Raw genomic sequence first — 20966 nt, forward strand, 5'->3', positions numbered from 1 at the left:
AAAAAATAATGAAAATCATAAATCCATCTTTTCTGCACTTATTCTTTCTAATTTTAAATATTAAGCTAAGTAAATCCTCCGGGCCAGATGAAATATCCGCTCGTATATTTAAGGATCTAGTTTCGGGTATTGCGCCGTATCCAAAAGTAATAATAAATGGATTAATTTATTCAGCAAGGCATATGAAACGTCGACATATTAAAAAAACACTCATGGTTTACAATTAGGAAACGTTTGCACGTGAAAAAACAAGGGAATAGTTAATTGTTGAAAACGCCGAAGCACTTAAAAGTGCGACGCAGTGAAGGAAGGAACGGTACAGTGGCGGTGGTTAGACCGATGAATCTGAAGATGAAATTGGCCATAAATTAAAGAGAAAAGCATTGAGTTGTTTGAAGTACTCGCCAAAATTGTGAAATTGAAGAATGTTGAAAGCAATTGAACTGTACAAAAACGGCCAAAAGAGAAAAAAATGGATGCCAACAGCACCCGGTGTTCCCAGGCGGTCACCCATCCAAGTACTATCCGGGCCCGACGATGCTTAACTGCGGTGATCGGACGAGAACCGGTGTATTCATCGTGGTATGGTCGTTGGCCAAGAGAATGGGAGATATTTTAGAAATTTATACAAGTTTTATAATTCTTCATGCATTTTTTTCCGTTCAGATCCATCAAGTCCACTTTTAAAATACTGATTCCATTTACGCGCCGGCTCTTTCTAATTTAACATTTAAACATGCATTGGGTTTGATTGACTTCGTTATAGATACGATATGGGAGAAATGATAAGGAGGCAGGAAGCGCATATTGATCGGCAGAGTGATGTTGGATGGGATGAAGGAAGTATACAGAGATGAGGATGGTTTGTTGTAGAGTAGGATGTTGGGTTGTGTTTTATCAGGAGAAGCAAAATATTTAATAGGTCGTTGTGTCCATTCAAAGCATTTCTTAACCAATAGATTACCTAATATTAAATAAGGTCCTCTATACAATCATTAAACTTCATAAACTTGAAACTACTAAGCCCAATGGCACCTTAACCTTAATGTGTTAAACATCAGGGTAGGAGAAATATCTACGGTCAACACTCAACTCACTCCCTCCCGCAGACAGAACTGCTTACATTCCCCTAGCCAACAGCATCCTCCAGCCTATTTAAGAAATGCGAGTTGGACCAAATCCACTATTACTTAACTAATAAATTTACAAATATTTCGACTCTTGACCTGAACAATGTGAAAACAAACTTTGTTTAACAACCCATAAATTCCTGCAGAAGGCCAGCCAGCATTTGCTCACATTTAAAAAATTGAGTTTGCTAATCATTTTATGATTAAGTTCATTCTGCTATACCAACAAAACCAGTCGAGTGACTCTCCAACTGCCTTCTTCAGCACATAACGTAGTCCTGGAACTCGTCAGGGATGGGACGGATTTTTTGTATTTGTGCCATGTGCGAGAAAAGAAGGAAGGTTCCTTAGGAATTATGGAAATCTCTGAACTGATGTCAGTAAGCCACGTAGTCTTTTTTGCCTTCAGTCACTCTAGGACGATTCAACCTCATGGTCAATTGGAATGGGGCAGCCATCACAGGTGACTTGACAGCATCCCTTCTCAGTCTCCAAGCATTGCTGAGTGCATTGGAAAGTCAGTGCGATAGATATGAGATTAGAATGAATGTAAAAAAAACATAGTTGACCTGTTAAAAGTGATTGCAATATAGGATGTTGGGCCGTTTTTTAAGAGAAAAAATAGTATGTACCGAATGATAATGGCTATTTTTGTGTTTGTGGCAAGCTCTGGATGGCGTGGAGAAGGATAGAAAAGTTAGCAAGGCTACACTTGTATTGTAACAATTATCCAAAATGGGAAACTTAATGTGTAAGTTGAATAAGAGTTTTGTTACACATATTTATTAGGATAATTCATCAATGTTTTCGAGTTTATGACTCAAAGATTTGATGTGTTTCGCCTTATATCATAACTATGAGGGTAAAAAGAAACTTTACTCTTCCACAACAAAGATTTAATATTTCACGACCATGGTTTTGATGCTGCACATCATCATCAGGTGATGATGCGCAGCATCGAACCCATGGTCGTGAATTATTAAATCTTTAATGTGGAAGAGTAAGGTTTCTTTTTACCGTTATAATGAAGGAATTCCGTAAAGTTAAACCCGAAACTGTTACGTTATACCATAACCTCAAATGCATCGTCTATGCATTTAAATGCCCACGGGTTAAGAGAAATAAGAATTAGATTATAATGAGAATAGGCACAAATTTAGGAATAGGGTAATCAATGCACCATATCTCAGGAGCAGTTTTTATTTATTTAGGAAAAAAACTAACTAACAGCAACATTTATGGAATTTCCCATTCTGCAAAACAGGTCTGTTAAATCGCCAGTAAATTCTTCCATCAGGACCCCTATTAGGTCACTACTATTTAAGTAACTGAAATTATTGATCCTGGCAGGCGCCCACTTCCATCATTTGTTCCCTACCTTGGTAGCAAAGAGTGGGATGTTTGTGTTCACCTGATTCCACTGTTCAGGTGACACAACGTGGATAGGAGGAAGTGCACCTGAGACATCAACCATTCACTCCATTAAAGAAAGGACGTCGTCACTCAGTGCCAGTTATGCAAAATAATCTGCCAAAGAGTATTGAAAAATAAGGCCTGTGACTACATTATGACTTGAACTTCAATAATCTGTTCATCCGCAATTGTTGCCTTGTGAACCTTGACTGTCTTCATAAGGCTTGTCTAAAACTGTGTTCAATGAGGTTATCCCTTTTTTTATTATGGATTTCAATAGTTATCTGTTATTCTGAGTGCCTCAAAAGTATTTATAAAGCCATGTCCCAGGGTTAATTAAGTTTCTTTACTTCTATGGTATTGTTTCCGCTTATTAGGAAACGTATCTCCCGGTAGCATAACTGTCCCCATTCTGCGGACAAAATCCGTTGTGTTTGTTGTCCAGTAGGAAAACCAAAATCGCTTAGTCCTGAATCGTTTTTTTCTACTATTTTAAATCATATCTATGATAGGAATGAACTGGTATTACACCTTGAAATAACAATAAAATCGTGAGGTATTGATATGATCATTCATTTTGGTCTGCAATGCAGATCAGTAACCTTTTTGACATGGTTACTCGGGAACAAGTCAGTAAAGTTAAACCATTAAAATGTATTGAGATCAGTTCCATGAGCATTATTTAAAAATATTATTGTAAAACCCATGTATGACTGCTGTGAATACCTTATTGGTAAATGTACTGTCATTTTACCTCAGTTCAGATCCTCCCGTGAATTTGCTGATGCAATTTAACTCTTAAACTAACAGGTCACCACGAACACTCGGCCAAATTGCAAGTAAAAAATGTTCTAGTTTAGGAGATATTGTTAAGTACTTTCTGATATTTGGTGTGAAAGGACGACTCTGGTGACGAAACCCTAGAACCTAAACTGGGCAATGAGTATGGGGTCAGCGTGGGCCTGCAGGTAGAGGAATAATTGCTTTGGATTTACGCAAAATTTTGAGAAAAAAATGTTCTAGTTTAGGAGATATTGTCTCAAAAGGTTTCCCTTTTGTTATAGAAGACAACTTACCACTTGGGCCCACTAAAGTTAATTATCTTCCTAGAGGCGTTGTGTTACAATTGGAAGTGATTTCAGAGAGTATTCATGAGTATATTATGTGCACTCTAGTGAGATAAATGCAATGGTTTAGGAAATTTAATTAGCTGCTTTAAGCAAAAATATGTATATTGGAATGACTGAAAAATCCATAGTATCACTGGCCGCTAAGTAGTCGTGGGCTGGCTCTCGGTGGGCCAAGTTCAGTCAAGTAACAATTTCAAATAAACTCTATATTCTTCAAATCCCAATGGCTATTTGTTATAAGAGTGATAAAATAAACAGTCCTGACAATAGGAGATTTACAGGATACTTTTAACAGAAAGTATACATATATATATATGTATATATATATATATATATATATATATATATATATATACATATATATATATATACATATATATATATATATATATATATACACACACACATATATATATATATATATATATATATATACACACACACACACATATATATATATATATATATATATATATATATATATATATATACACATATATATATATATATATATATATACACACACACATATATATATATATATATACACACACACACATATATATATATATATATATATATATATATATATATATATATATATTACTTCTGTTAAAAAGTATCCTGTAAATCTCTTCTGTTGTTGGGATTGTTCGTTCTTTAAGCAGAGGAAGGTAGATTTGGGTTTTGGATTGGAAAAATTTTGAAATATGAGTGAGTTTCCTTTTCATTTGTGTTTCTTTATTTTTGATTGAAAATCGGACTCGCTTTTTTGTTTGAATTATTATTCACATTCGTGAGACTTTTGGACATGATATATCCATGTATATAATTCAGGCATTTTGTTAGTACAATTACAAGTATTTTGCGACCTCATCCCTTACCATTAGGTGGTGGTTATGGTGCTTATACACCCCTTAATCCTCAATACAAGGCAGAGAAATCAAATCAAGGACCCCTGAACGTCAGTTCCTGTGGGTTGGTGTGTCATTCTCTCACCTACAGATTGATATCCACAGCTCTGGAAGAACCCTCATTCCTTCATCATGGGACACCCCCACTGTTGATCTAATGATCTACTTCCCTTCCCTAAAGGTACAGTATATATTTCAGGGGTGCCAACAGTTATTGGTGGATGAACTGTAAGAGCCAAGTAATTGACTCTTGGTAGATTGTCCCCCTACTTCTTGTTCCAATTAACACCATGCATACTTGGTGACTCATCCAGCCTATACATGTACAAGCTGCGGCTGCTCAGCTGTACTTTGCAGGTGAAGGAGCCTTCATAAGGAGCAACATGCCGAGCCAAATGCTGAGGTGTATGTGATATACATACACCTCAGTCATTTGGCTTCTCATAGTCTCCTTAGATGGCTTGGCGATTTGTATTTGTTTGATACACAATAAAATACGTGGTATCAGTTGCACAAAACACAGTCAATGTGCATGGAATAAAAGCTTTACAGTGAATGTCAACACATTGTGTTCAAATGGGTACCCAAAAATAGAACTTATGTACTTCCACTTGGCAGTATATTTGAAATATTACAAATATTTGCAAACAAATAATATACAAACATTACAAAAAATTAATGCAGGTTTAAAAAAAATTCACCAAACTTCCCTTGATTTCATATTAAAAGGATTCTGTAACAGAAAATGTGTACATTACATTGCCTGCCATGTTTTGTTTAAATCTTTGTGTTGCACAGATATATTATCATCAACTCTGAAACAAATATATAACTTGCAAGAAAATGTCAACTTTTTACGCTGATTTTATAGAAAATCAATAAAATAATATACAATAATAACACAACACATACAAAACATAAATATGTAGCTTATTTGCTGTAATAGTATTCATAACATGAATTTTTGTCTTCAATTTTATTTTTCCAATCATGCATCACACTTACTTGTCTAACCAAGGGTGGAATCCAATTAGTAGGGATTACTACTCCTTTAAATGCTACTTAAACACACTGGCACATTCTTTTATATAAATATGTGTATATATATATATAATGTTGGTGTATGTAATACATGAGATACCACTTGAGTCCTTGTCCTTGGAATCCCTCAAATACTCTCTTATTTTTATAAATATTATAATTTGAAATAATTATGAGAAGTAAATTTTATATTATTAAACACATTTGAACATTATGATTCAGTGACAAAAAAAGAAACAAGCTGTAGCAGTAATGGCACTTGTGAGATAGTGACAAAAAGTAATAAAAACACATAATTAGAAATAATATATTTTTCATTGAATAAGTGCTTTAATGTTATATGAATGGAATTATGAAGTCAATTAAGACCATAACAAAGGAAATAAATTCATGGGTACCTCGACAATAATGTTTACAAATAATTAATTTGAAAAAATTAATTTAATGGTTTAATAAACAGATAAGTAAACAGTCTGCCATAATGGTCTTTAACTAAATTCATATTATGAAATGTAAATTTTTGAATTTCTGTAATTCAAACACTAAATAATTAGAAAGCTAATGGTATTAAAAACGAAATATGTAATTTCACCTCAGAAGTACTGAAGGAAACACTGTAATCACATAATTCAGGATATATCTCACTTTTACCTAGCAGACTACTTCCACTGAACAATTGATAGAAAAACTGCATTATTACATGCTGAATGGGAATAAACATAAAGTAAGATTAGAACATAATCTGTAAAAAATACCTATTTCTCCTGATTAGCAGGCATTTATTCATGAAGAAAAGAAGAGCTTAACTAAGTCCAAAGAAACTGAGGGAGATGCTGCAAAAGTAACTTTTAATGCAGTCATCCGCTAATATGCATTTCAATGAAATTTCCAAGTGTAAAAATCATTTGCCTTGTCCAGGAACCCAGTCAAGGCAAATGATTTTTACACTCAGAAATTGTTGCATTGAAGAGCTTAACTATTTGTAGGGTCCTGAAGGATAAACACATTTTATTATATATTTTTTAATTTAATGAAATGTACATTGCTGACATTACATCTTCTGGAATCCTTTCTAATGAGGTGATGATCAAGGTCTGCCTTTAAATATGTACACACATAACAGGTATTTACATCAAAATGAGCCATCTGAATTTGGAAGTTTTGTGTGATGCTTCTCATTGATGGCTCCTTTTCCTATACAAACTGGTTCTATAATTACAACAAAAATGGCCTGAATGATGAATGCAACAATTGCAGTGATTTATGATAGCTATTTGCATAAAACATCAGTGAGTTAATGAAAACTTTTCTCCTGTGACTTGATGTTTGAATTCATCTATACAATGAAATGAGGAACTATTATATTGAATATATGGCAATCTGGTAAAAAAAGTATTTTGCATAACAATTAAAAAATACCATGAAGGAATAAAAGTAAATTATACTGTGATTATTTTTTAAAAGGGCACCGTTTCACTATTACTGACTTTTCAGTTACAGTAACATAACACAGAGATAGGAAAATCATTTTGTGTTATGGGAGGCTTCATGACTTGGAGAAAAGTTGTTTTTTCCCCAAATTCTGGCATTGTAGCTTTACAACAATTATCTTTGATTTATGAAGTTGCATTAATTTCTAATCTGATTACTGGACTTGCAGCAACTAAGAGACAGTTAATTAAAACAATGACAAAGCATTGTTTTAGTTTAGTTAAGCATTGGTTTATGATGATAAGACAAGAATTTATCACAAGACTTGATGCCTTACCTATTTCTTGGGTGTAAAAGAGTAAGATACAGCAGAATTACTGACAGACATTGTTACTGTATTAGAACAAGGAATATGTATATATCAGCTTTTTTAAATCATAATTAGTATAATATCATACTTCATGATATTTCCCAATTGTCATAAAATACTGAACAGGGAAAATGGATATTTATTGCACTTAAATGAAATAGGAATGCTATCTATGTATATATAACCTTCAGCAATGATGAATATGAATCTTTACAATGATGGATGTAATGTTTCAGTCAAAATATTCTCCCTTCGACTATGATACATGCATGGTGTGTGTGTGTGTGTTTGTCAGCGGGTTATTCTGTGATAGTGCCCTTTGCCCAAGATGGAGCACATACTTGCAAACCTAATAACAGCAGCCAGTGGCTCATTAAGAAGATGGGCATACTATCAATGACCAATCAAAACAATCATTCATTAGAGTATAGCCAAAAATGTGTCCAAAAAACTACAGGGAACTTCTGCAAGCATTGCTAACAAACAGATACTGCAATTTTATCCAAAAAATGGGGATAGGGACACACAATGATGAACGTGGTATTGCTTTCTAAACTGTCAGTAACATTATTGCAATTTCAGTTAGGAGTGAGATATGTATATTGAATAGGTTTTCTCAGAAAAGGAAAGGAGGAAATAAGGTTTATACATAAACCGAGCAATTTACATGAATACCTTAGTGAGCCATGAAAAATTTCACCTGGCAAGAAATAAATGAAGAGGTCTCCAAAAAAAAAAAACACCTTCCTGCCAATTGCCATGCTCTTCCTCCAACATGTTTTTGACCCCAATTTAAAGTCAAGAATACATTGTTCAATTATTAAATATTTCATGATTTTATGCACTGTATTTTCAAGAAGCTAATTTTTTCACCACACACACACACACACACACTTTGTGGATTCACTACCACTAAAAAACTCTGTCTTCTCACTGGAAATTAAAGTGCACGCTGGCCTCGAGGCAGAAGTACTGGCCACACCATATTCACTTCATTCATTTTGAATCACCACTCCCGAGTACCACCATGCTGAAGCACCCCAGAAGAGTGAAATGATTCAAATCGCAAGGGCTTGAAGGTCCTCACCGCAGGATCACATTCTCCACGTCGTCATCTTCGGCCTCGGGGCGAGAGCCCACCTTACGCTCCCCACACCCAATAGAGAGGGCCACTGCCTTGCGGAATGGGTTCCACGGCAGCATGGTCTTCTCGCCCTCACCCCTTGCTGCCTTTGATGCCACACCCTTGGCCCTTCCACTTGCCACGCTGCCGGCCGATGATGCATTTGATGATGACGATGATTGGCTGTTGTACCTGGGCGAGGTGGGGGGAGGTGGTGTGCCAGAGGAGATGCCAGATGATGATGAGGAGGCTGAGCTGGTCGTTGAGTTAGGAGAGACTGCACCCTTTGCCACCCCGACGAGTGGCTGCTGCTGGAGCTGGAAGGACATTGGCAAGTGGGAATAGATGGCAACCAACAATGGTGGCCCCTACCTTCTGTGTTCGGGCCTCACGGCAAGAGGTCATTTCATTGGCATTCTCACTACTGATTAGCAAGATTTTCATATGGCTATGTGTAAGCCTGAATTTCCAATGACACAAAGAAAAATTAAGCTAAATAAAGGTAGTTCTGCCTAAACAAACAACTGTTCACTTACTCATGAATGGGCCATTAGGATCAGTAGAGTTGCACAGTAACTTCAGAGAGAGCAGCACATAATTAAACATGATCTGCATCAGGTAAATGTTAAAAGTTTAATGCCTTTAACTTTATCAAATATTCAGTGGAATATTGGATAAAGTTAAAACAGATAGCTAAAATAAAAAGGCTTCCCTTACATTTTAGCAAACTATTTGGTTTCCCTATGCCATATCTGTGATTCGACCATTCATTCCCTTACACATTCCAAGAAATTTCAGAAATATTAAAATTCCTGAATATGAAATTTGGAGTTCCCATGTCCAACAATTATGCAAAAAAATCATACTACTTACATCTGGCAGTACCCGTTTCCAATCCCATACCATACATACATATTTGGAAACCTACCCTTGCTAAGTAGTTGTTGCTAATGATACACAAAAATTGTACAATACTGATATGTTTATTAACTGGAAATACACTCAAATGATTGGAACATAGCCAAGGATAATTCATAATAAGCTGATTTTTAATTTCAGTGCATTATAAATTCTGGAGGAAACTGTTTATGGTAGCCTAGAATCAATTGACTATTCCTTATTGTCTTTATTTTTACTGATTCTAAGGTATTGTTTTTAGCATGCTCTTATTTATAAACTACTTTGAAACATTTTATTTTATTCACTGTGATGCAGATAGAACTGTCACACTTCGTTCAAGTTTAACATTAAGTTTCTTTAATATACATATATTCTTTGGTATGCAGCTCCTAATGAGATAACTTGTTGCCTACTAGTTAACTATGATTTGTTAGGTTCCAGATGATGGTTCTGTCTGAAGATCTAAAACTGTTTGTGTCAAATGTCGAATGCGGAAACACGAAATTTGCATGTCTAATCATATATGTGAATAATGTGATAATTAGTGATGTGCCATTAAAAATTTGTAATGTTCTTGTAATATGACTCCCCCCCCGGACTAAATTTTCAAAAGCCTCCATTCCATTATCCTACTTCAATGACCATGTTTTTGCGGCATACATCCATGCACCTCATATCAGAGTTTAACAAGCCTTTTCTCAACATCTGCACTCAAAGTCCCTGTCATCAATTTGCTCCTTCCGGTGAAACCTCTTTTGCTTAATTCAATTCTTCTCTTAATGTCCATACTACTTTGATCATTTTGGTCCAAAACACTTCCGATATACATAAACTGTTCCATCTGCTCTAGTTTTTGCCATCCGAATTTTAAGGTTCACTTAGCCTTTCTCTTTATAGAAAACTTAAGCTGCGTGGGAAATCAAACTTATTGTTCTGTAGTCTCTCATCATGTGGCCTTTACCTTTTTCAGAATAGGAACTAACACTGATCTCACAAAGTATTCTGGCCAGATTCCTGCCTCATAGATGCTATGAACTATTATAGACTCTTCCTCCCATATTTTCCTAAACCTTTAAGTAGTTCTGCAGATACTCCTAAGGACTTTTTGATTTCAACTCCCTTAATTCACTTCCTATCTCATAGTTGAGTATGATTAAACCTAAGTTATCTTCATCTACATCAATTTCTCTTTCTATGTCCTTGCTGGCCTTAGTTCTTTACCATATAGTTCCTCTATCTTGGATCTTTTCCGTTTCAGCTATTATTTTACCCGACTTATCTCTAACTGTTAACACTGATTTTCTATTCTTACTTCCCGATAGTGTTTACACCTTGCATAGCACACCAATGTCACCCTTCATCTGCAAACTTTCCATATCTTCTCATCAAGTCTTCCACCACCCTTCTTTTGGTATACTTTTTACCCATCTCAATTAATTATTTATTATTCCTTCTCACCTTACATATATAAAAATATCTATATTTCCTCTTTACATTTCTTGCTTCATGTTCTCTAATTTTCCTGTCCTCAACATTGTCCTAACATTCCAAGTTCCTATTTTAACTACTTTGGCCTTCTTCTGTGCCTTCTGCACTGCTGCTGTCGGTTTTGCTTTGCGAGGGTTATGTGAGACGATGACCCCGGAAGCCTTGCCTTTCCCACAGCTAGGCATGACATATGGCTGATTGGGCCGTTTTTCATGGTTGCCAGGAGTCATTTTCTCTATCCTGTCCATTATATAAATCTTTGGAATGATAATTGCCTTCCTCAATAGTGTTTTTAACATGACACCATCACTCACTGACCCTACTGGGCTCAATGCCTTCACTCCCAGAGGAACAGATGCTGCATGGAGGATCTTTGGTCTGGCTCCTATCCTATGACCTATTCAGCATGGGTGACCCTACCAGAGGCAACTATCATTGTTCCCCACCAGCATGGCTCTAGGGATCATCAGAATACACAAGCCCTTCCTCCACGTTAAGGTTGTAGTCTATGGGAGGGATTACATGGTGTATGTCATACATTTTAAATGCTAATATTTAAAATTCCACAGATTTAAGAAAGCTATTTGAATAGGTAGGTAATTTTTCCTTTAAATGTCTAAGGTCCAAACCTTGAGGTAGTTGCGATCCATTGGGGTGACAATGCGAAGACTCAGTTGTCGCCCAGCAGCTTTAATCAGCCTGACAACCTCTTCATGTGGTGACCATTTCACATCTTTACCACCAATGCCAACTATGAAGTCACCCTCCTTCATCCCACCAAACTATAACAAATCAGAAAGATCCAGTTTTATTTAATGCACGCAGGAGACAAAGTAAAATTGGAAGAAATGAACACTTGCTAATAGTGGCATACATTAACATCCTGGGGTTATAAATATGAAGCTTCTATGTATTCATTCTATCCTTCTTGAATCTTTTCGGGGTAATTGATTTGGAATAAACAGACTACATAAAATTCTCACGCATCCATATTTGTCCAGGAAACTCACCAACACACAAGAGTTATTTGCATAATGTACTAATGAAAAGGCAACACGCCATTTTGAGAATCCCGGAAAAAAAATATGGCTGCATAAGAATTTTTTGAAGCCTGTTTATTGCAAACCAATTAACCCAGAAGAGATTTAGGAGAGGGAAAGAACTCATTAAAGCTATTTGTGAATAAGACACAGAAAGGGTGGTGATTAATGGTGGGGAAAGATAGGGTTGTCAGGAGAAATTAAAAGGGAGTAATGGATGCACAGTAATGACAGATGAGGAGAATGCTAGACGAGAATGGAAGAAGGGATGAAGGGAGGCAGAATACATGCAAAATTGAACAAGGGTTTGTTAATTTGTAGAGTACTGCTCCATACAGAACCTACCTCAACCACTAGAATACCATTAATAATAATACCTTTTTAAGACTGGTTATTTACATTTTTGTAATTATGAGAACATTACATAGAAGGGATTAGGGATTGGAAAAAACTTGAACCAGAATTTATGTATTTTTATCAACTTTTTATAGTTATCTTTTTTGTTAATGTGGCACCTGTTGTCAAGCCACAACTGACTGGCTTCGCCGAACCAAAATGAGTATTCAACTTACGCTACTATTGTATATGATGAATTAAAAAGCTTTATATTTCAATAATACTTCAAACCCAGACATTTCAAAGGAAAATTACTTCAATACCTTCAATTTAGAATTAATGATGAATCACTTTAGTAACTTTGGAATACCATGTCTGCATGCATTTTTAAGTACAAAAAAATTACATCTTGAGCGATTCAGTGTAGATGTTCAAAGGCTTTCATAACGTACGGACACAAATTACAAATGAAATAAATAAAGATCTTCTTTACTCACGTCTGCCAAGCTCCCAGGGTCAACACCTGCAACTATGACTGGTGCATCTCCACGGACACTGAACCCAAATCCAGCATCTCCTGGGGTGCCTCCCTCACCCTCCACGCCCCCCTCCCCACCCCCTCCTTTTCTCAGCTGGACATTTCGTGGGGCAGTCCAATGGTGCTTGGCAGAGAAGATAGCCACAGGGCCTAGCTCCCTGAACAGGTCTTGGACTCTGTATTGAGCAAAATCTGGGGGCGTCAAGCTGAGCTGGAATTTGGTGGATGCTGAAAAGTAAACCAGGGAGTCGAGTTTCAGGATTCAGGTGCAACATTTTCTGAATGGATGTAATGAACCTTAAAGAACAGGAAAGAGTCTGAAGGGAAAAAGGAGAGATGTGAGAAGGGGGTGAAAAGAGGAAAAAAGGTGCTTAAGGAGTGCAGGGGATGGTGTGAAAGGATTGACATATGGGGGAGTGTGAAGGGTACAAAAGCTCTACATCCTGAGGTGTAATTGATGCCGTGTACCTAATGTTTCAAGATCATGGCAGAAATAAAATATGTACACAACTCTAGGCATATCATCAATGAAAGTAGGAGCAAATGGCAACTTTTACAATCAATCTTTAAAAAAATTATGGGCATTTGAATTACAAAAAGATCATTAACATGAAGTTATGGAGAACAAAAAGCAAACATTAAATATTAGTACAGAAAGTATCAGTGATGACAATACGTTTGTTTTATTCATAAGAGGGAATAAAAATACTGTTGAAGTACCATTTCCTAGGATATACATTCCAAATTTATTTTCAACATTGATTTAGAAGCAATCAATTTGTAATTCTCAAACTTTTGGATGTACAGTGACACTCATCTTTTACACTTTTGAGTAGATAAAGGAAAAAAGTTTAAATAGTGGGAAATAATAATTTGCAGAAAATGGAGGAAAATCACAACCTTATGTAACACAATTTTAATAAATTTATCACACAAGAAATGGGCCACTGAATCTTGACACAAATAAGTGAGCAAACAAAAGTTGACATAATTACAGTAAAAACTACTTTTGCAACAGGAACCAAATAAAGTCCTTTGAAAAACTACAAATTCACGTAATTGTACATGTTCTGTCCCAAAAATGAGTAGATTTTGATTAGATTGACACAGATAATGACTCACAGCAAACACGTGGAGGGTCTAGTATTTCACGGAAGTCATCCTCCTCCTCTGCCGCTGCATACGCATCCAGTGCCCTATCGTGGGCTGCCCTCAGGACACCACGCAGGGCATCCTTGCCACGCAATTCGCGGCACATGCGGAGTAGCCTCTCACTCTCCTCATGGAACATAATGGCTTCCCTTAAATGAGCTCGTCCTGAAATTAATAGATAAATATTCCAGCCAATTGTGTCTAAATTATCATGCCATAAGCATCATTTCATGGCTGAGGGGATTCCACCACAGATTGGTGAACTTCTGCCCTACCTTGTGAGCCTGTTTCGTTTCCTCCACTTCATCTATGATACCCCAATGGTATGAACTGAATTTTGTGAAATTTATTCGTGTGTGTGTACTGATTAACATTTAATACACAGCAATATGCACGACAAAGCCATCATCCAATTTAACACATTCAACAACAGATGCAGCAGTGAAACACTCAACACGCACCAGGATAATGCAAGACATTGGTGGACATGAAATGCAGTCATGGTCCATTTGCACTCTTTCAGAGTTCAATGTTTGTGCAGTTGCCTGTACTTGCAGTTGACCGTAAGCATGAAAGCATGTTTTGCTCTTTGGATATTGAAGCCTTGCAATATTTTCAAATGACATGGAATAACATTTGCGTCTTGATTTCCAGACCCACTAATTTCTTAACGACAAGCTCTCTCAAAACTTCCACCGCACATCAAAAAGACAAATTTCTATCAACAAACCAGTGAGAATGCTTTCTTTCACACCAGTGTAGCAGCTTTCCAATCTATATCCATGCAACAATTTCAGAGTGTAAAAATCATTTGCCTTGACTGGGATTCGAACCCAGATCCCTCAATATCCGGTCGAGTGCTTTAGCCACTTAAGCTACCGAGCCGTCCTCTTAAACTCTGAAATTTTTTGGGTTAACCCCAAAAATTTCAGAGTTTAAGAGGATGGCTCGGTAGCTTAAGTGGCTAAAGCACTCGACCGGATATTGAGGGATCTGGGTTCGAATCCCAGTCAAGGCAAATGATTTTTACACTCTGAAATTGTTGCATTAAAATGCACATTAGCGGATGACTCTGTTAAAAGTTACTGTTGCGGCATCTCCCGCAGTTTCTTTGGAATTAATCTATATCCAGTCCCAATCTGCCAATCTCTTCATTCCCTCACAACTCCTGGCACCAACATTTTCCATTACCTGCTTCCTGTAGTTAATTCTTACCCTTCCTCCATAATTCCTGTCCCATTAAACTAATTAAATTAAATATGGTCTTCAGCAAACTATCATGCCTCAGAATACATCCAATTAGTTACTTTCTTCTCCTTGTAAGCATCCTTGATTAGCAAATTGAGTAGCCTCGTGCATGATGTGGTGAAAATCGAACATAATGAATAACTGATCTGAATGGAAAAGTGCTTCAATCAGTTATTCATTATCCTTCATTAGCTTGTAATTTGTAAATCTTCACCCACTCTTTGAAGCACTTCTTCATTTGTTACTTGCCGAGCCATTTTGTCTTTAGCTTTCTTCAGTAGCTTAGAATTCCAATTTTTACTTTTACTTAGATGTCCCCATCATCCACATCAATAGAAAAACTTTCATTATATACTGGTTTAATGAATCGTTTCCTTTAGAACATGCCAGTACTACTTACTCTCCGTAGTTGTTTTTCTGATAAGTAGCATTATTCGCCATTTCTATTCCGCTTATTATTTCCTTCTTCTTAGTGATTCACTTTCACAAATATATATTTACAGGAGATAACACATTACTAAATTACTTCAATCTGTTGCATGCTAGATACTGCACATGCAAATGATCTAACAAATAGTTCAGGTTCTGCTACCCAACCATTTAAAAAATATATACCTTATAAAGTCATATTCAAGTGATTTGAAGTACTAGCATCTCTTTTTTATTAATATATATGCCTGGACAATAATATTTTAAGCACATGAATCTATGTAGTAGAAACCAAAGTAAGACGCAGTCTCATCACATCCAAGTTGAAGGAATTATGCAAAGAAACCATAATATGCATAAGTTAAGTGTAATATTTATAGGCTGTAAATAATTGGGAGGAATAAAGCAAACTTGAGCTTGTGTGACACTCCTTAGTTGGATATTTTTTAGTAAAATAAATGCTATCAACACTTGAAACTTTTATAGATTTAATGCTTGGCAAGATAATTGAGGGTAAATACGTAAAAGAAGAAAAAGGAGCCAAGAGACAATTTCAGGCATGGAATTCTTAATTCTATCTTATAAGTTTAAGAGTGAAATAGATGATGATGCATGTGATGTTATACATCTCAATATGAAACATTGCAATTTGAGTGTTCTGTCCCACATTCAAACTGTGCAGCAAAATCTTTAATTTATTCATTTTACCATCAATTTTCTAATTTTTTGTTATTGGCAGTCGTATAAATGTGTTTGTTTGGTCCAGGTATTCTTTCTGTACACCCATAAGTGATATACACCTGGTGAAAACGTTGGTAGTCAAATGTAAGCCAGTGTCTTTCCATCGGTCAGCAAACACCAAGCACCTTCCATTGAATGCACAAGAAACCAAACAATGTCGTGTATACTGCTGTGTTACACCCAACCCTCCAACAGAAAAATACACTGATAGGGAAATCTTGAACGCTCCACAAGGCGCATGGAGGAATGGAACGCACCAAGGAGTTTCCTCTCTGAGTCATCCTTGGGCACCCGTATGTCTAGCTGCGCTGACTTCCGCGATATGCCGCTGTGGATGCTCAGGATGCTGTCCGAGCTGCCCAGCTTGCCTGAGGCCCCCTGGCGCCTTGGTCTGCGCCACCTCCTACGCCCCCTCCACTCCTCTCCACCCCCATCACCCTCCTCGCCCCCACCCTCCTCGCAGCCCCCCTCCTCCACCTCCTCCAAGTGGATGTATGTCAGCACCTCTCGTGTCCGAGATGTCAGGGCACCCACTGAGGGGAGCGCCTCCAGCACCCCGAGGGCCACATGCAGGTGTGACAGGGCAGCATAGTGCTCCCGCTTGACGAGGGCCAGGGCAACCCATGAGTGGGGCACATAGTCCCGCACTGGCGGTGATGATATGCAAGCATGCACTTTGGAGTATGTCTCAGAGACCTGTGGGAGACAATAGAAAAATGATCACACTCCTAAAAGCCCATAAAGTACTCAAATTTTGTGTCACTCAACCATTCAATACATACTCTCATTTACAAGTTGCCTTTTAAGAGGCATACTAGGGTCATGCGGGATTGGTTGCTACACCTGGAGGGCACTCCTACTGAGATGGTGTGCCATCCAGGTGTAGTGACCTCAAAGGGATCACATCAATTGCTCCTTATTGATCAAAGCATTTTCACAAAGCTCACACACTACTCTTCCACCATTTGAATTGAGCTAGCACTGCAGTGTGGCAAACTCATAGAGCAAACATGCAGATCCTGAGAGAGTCACCCTCACCTGTGCTGCTTCTTGTGCCAAATCCAGGCAGAGGTCAATGTCAAGTTTCCTTTCCTTGCTCTGAAGGTCCAGCTTTTCAAAGAGACACTCTCTTGCTTGAGCCTGGGGATAAACCAAAGTATGTAAGCAAGGCAACCAGCAATGCCTATCGCCAATATATAAAGCTATCATCTCATGTGGATTAGCGAATATTATTAAGTACTACAATAAGCATCAAGTTTATCAAGCTAAAAGGAGACTACTACCTTGATCAAAAAGTTCCCGGAATAACCACCGTGTGGCGCTCCCATTGTTCCGATTTGAGTTCTGTTTTTTTTGTTAAATTGGTACATCTGTTGTTGATATTCCCTTTAAATCTTAGTGTCATAACTTGACATTTGCAAAAGTTACGTAGCCAAGAGTACATCTATCTCTGTGTGTGTTGGCGATTTTTTACAATTTCAGAAATGGATTTAAATTTGCAACAACGAACTTGTATTAAATTTTGCGTAAAAAACGGATTTAGTGGCGCACGGACGTTGGAAATGTTGGAAAAGTGTTTCGGCAACGATTCTCTAAAAAAACGGTCGTTTACCAGTGGCACGAGCGGTTCAGAAGTGGTCGTGAGTCAATCGAAGATGATGAACGCAGTGGCAGACCATCGACATCGAAAGTCGGTGAAAAAATTGATAAAGTAAAAGAAATGTTGGTCAATAACCGCAAATTAACCATCAGAGAAATAGCGGAGGACTTGAACATTGCCTATGGATCCGCCCAAGACATTGTGGTTAATGATTTGGGTTTCCGTCGTGTAGCATGCCAAAAGACCTCAATTTCATGCAAAAAAGAGACCGTGTTGACGTCGCAAAAGACATGATTTGCGAGGCTGAATCCGATCCCACATTCATCAAAAGGATCATTACTGGAGACGAGACGTGGGTTTATGAGTACGACACGCAATCCAGACATCAGGCAAGTGAATGGCGTTCACCAAATGAGCCGAGACCAAAAAAACCACGTCGTTTTCAGTCAAAAAAGAAGGCAATGCTGACGGTTTTCATGGATTACAACGGTGTAGTGCATCATGAATTTTTGCCAGAAGGCCAGACAGTAAACAAAGAGTATTATTTGGGCGTTATGAGACGTTTGCGTGAAGCAATTCGCCGAAAGAGACCAGAAATGTGGGCAGAAAACTCGTGGATTTTGCACCATGATAACGCACCGTCGCACAGTGCTATCATTATTCGTAATTTTTTGACGAAAAATGCAACAAATACCATCCAACAGCCACCGAATTCACCTGATTTGGCTCCCTGTGACTTCTTTCTGTTCAATCGAGTTAAAAAACCATTACGGAGAACGCGTTTTAGCAGCCGAGAGGAAGTAATGGAAAAATCGCAGGAAGCACTGATGGACATACCGAAAACCGACCGTAACTTTTGCAAATGTCAAGTTATGACACTAAGATTTAAAGGGAATATCAACAACAGATGTACCAATTTAACAAAAAAAACAGAACTCAAATTGGAACGATGGGAGCGCCACACGGTGGTTATTCCGGGAACTTTTTGATCAAAGTAGTATGTTCAAAAATAAAAAAATTACCCAAATTAATTTGTATTTCTATTTTTTTCTAAGACTTATTTAAATGACACACATAGCATGGGTTAGGCTTTGTTCAGTTCTGAATTCATTGCTTCGAGGAGGGTTTCAAATATTTTAAGTGAATGTCAACATTAAAAAAATTAATAATCAAGATTAATAGGAAAGCCTGTCATACACTTCTTGAACTCTAACTGGACAAAATAATTCCAAATTTTAAAAAATAATGCTTTACCCAAACTTGAAGGGTATATCTAAGAATGGCTAATCAAAGAATAGCTCACCATCATAAGTTGGACAAGCATCTGTAGGACATTTGGGCTCAGGTCCATAGAGGGGGCATTGGTAAAATGGTCGTGCAGATAACGAAATGTCCCAGCCGCTCTCAGGAAGCAGTCTACAGCCCTATCAAGACCCTTGCCATTGCCACCCCTATCTTCCCTGGCACCCAGCTGCGTCTGGAGGGCACCGGCATTGAAGAGGACGCAGGCCTTCTCAAAGGCCACCGTCCTCTGGCAAGATGGAACACCAGTCAGGGAATCATACCTGTAAATCATTGCATGGTCACTTAGAATACATGGTTTCCAGAGAAAAAACCTAAATAACTCCCCACATTAAATAATAGATAAACTGTCATTAAGTAATGCCAAAATGCACTTTCAGAGTACAGGATCTGTCCCAAATACAAGCAGTCTTTTTCAAGTCATCTTTTTCGACTCAAAACGCATTATCCACAGAGAGTTTGTGCTACAGGGAAAGATGGTGAAAAGTAGTTTTACGGGAAAGTCCTTGAAAGGCTGCAGAAAAGAATGCAAAGAATCAAGGAGGAGATCTTTCCAAACTAGAGACTGTAACACACTGTCCGTAACTGAGTACTTGGCCAAGTACAAGGTGACAAGGCTACTGCAGCAACTCTACAGCCCCGATGTGGCACAACCAGACTTCTATTTGTTCACAAGAGTAAAAAGGAGCTTGAAATGCAGTCATGGTGGAATGCTGGATATCGTAAAAGGGGCAAGTGGAGTGGAAGAAAAGAAGACTATATAGTCCTCCATTTCGTGCCAATGAAGTCATGAAATAAAAATATTTCACAGATTATTTAAAGAGTTGGAGTGTCCACGATATTTTTAGTCTGGCATCAAACGAACTAACCCATTAATATTAACTTTAAATTCCTACATATGTAATGAAAAAACATATGAAACCATCAATTTAAACTTATATGACAACACCATGCATTTGTATTTCGTGTATCAGCCCAATCAGAGAAATATTTCTTTTCTCAGATGTAGTGATATGTAGCAAAAATTGATAAATATGAAGAATATGAAATATTGAGAATTGTAAACAAAGGAAGAAGTCACTCACCACTCAAAGTATATCCCTAAGCTCCTATCTGGTGGGAAGAACCTCCTTTCCACAAAGTAGAGTTGGTTGTAGTACTCGAAGAGCAATGAAACCCCACTGTTGTCTCTCAGGGGTGTCCGCATGGCCTAAAGAGTCAGAATTAATGATTAATATGGCCTGTAGAGGATGGAATACGATGGAATGAAGGGAGGTAGGAATTATGTGAAACTGAAAAGTGTTTATTGTAGCTTATGGTGTTAGGTTAGTCAAGACTAAGATGACTCAGACTACGTTTAGTGAGAATGTTGGGTAGGCAGGGCATAAAGAGGCAAATAACAATTTGGAGGTGCCTGAAATGACACTTGGTGGAACAGTGAGAAATAAGCAGCTACACATTCTCACTTAAGCAATAAAATAATGAAAATCAGATCAGTGGATTACCATAAAGAATCAAAAAATGGCATAATATACCCTCACTTATAAAAGGAAAAGCATACTTGTCTGATATCCATGAATTCTGATATGGCATCTTCATACAGGTTTCCATCTTCACTATAGTGCTCCAGAATAAAATCC

General features: G+C 37.4%; 1 protein-coding gene and 1 non-coding gene across 2 annotated transcripts in view; both read right to left on the reverse strand.

Annotated features, from left to right (window-relative positions):
- Positions 1-477: 477 nt before the first annotated feature.
- LOC139694473 (5S ribosomal RNA) lies at positions 478-596 on the reverse strand. The gene has a single exon (XR_011702150.1). It is a non-coding gene; the product is annotated as a 5S ribosomal RNA (ribosomal RNA).
- Positions 597-5168: 4572 nt separating this feature from the next.
- The window catches only part of Rhp (GTP-Rho-binding protein rhophilin), a 254654-nt gene continuing 238856 nt past the window's right edge, over positions 5169-20966 (reverse strand). Inside the window, exons 5-14 of the mRNA XM_071593028.1 lie at positions 20888-20965; positions 20412-20536; positions 19328-19589; positions 17463-17564; positions 16902-17120; positions 16682-16736; positions 13977-14171; positions 12814-13082; positions 11570-11722; positions 5169-8869 (exon numbers count right to left, since the gene is read on the reverse strand). Of these exons, the coding sequence (XP_071449129.1) occupies positions 8513-8869; positions 11570-11722; positions 12814-13082; positions 13977-14171; positions 16682-16736; positions 16902-17120; positions 17463-17564; positions 19328-19589; positions 20412-20536; positions 20888-20965 (1815 nt within the window). The 3' untranslated portion in view covers positions 5169-8512. The remainder of the gene's footprint in view (positions 8870-11569; positions 11723-12813; positions 13083-13976; positions 14172-16681; positions 16737-16901; positions 17121-17462; positions 17565-19327; positions 19590-20411; positions 20537-20887; position 20966) is intronic.

Source organism: Hetaerina americana, unplaced genomic scaffold (genome assembly GCF_022747635.1).
Source record: "Hetaerina americana unplaced genomic scaffold, ioHetAmer1.1.p SCAF_5, whole genome shotgun sequence".
Classification (NCBI taxonomy): domain Eukaryota; kingdom Metazoa; phylum Arthropoda; class Insecta; order Odonata; family Calopterygidae; genus Hetaerina; species Hetaerina americana.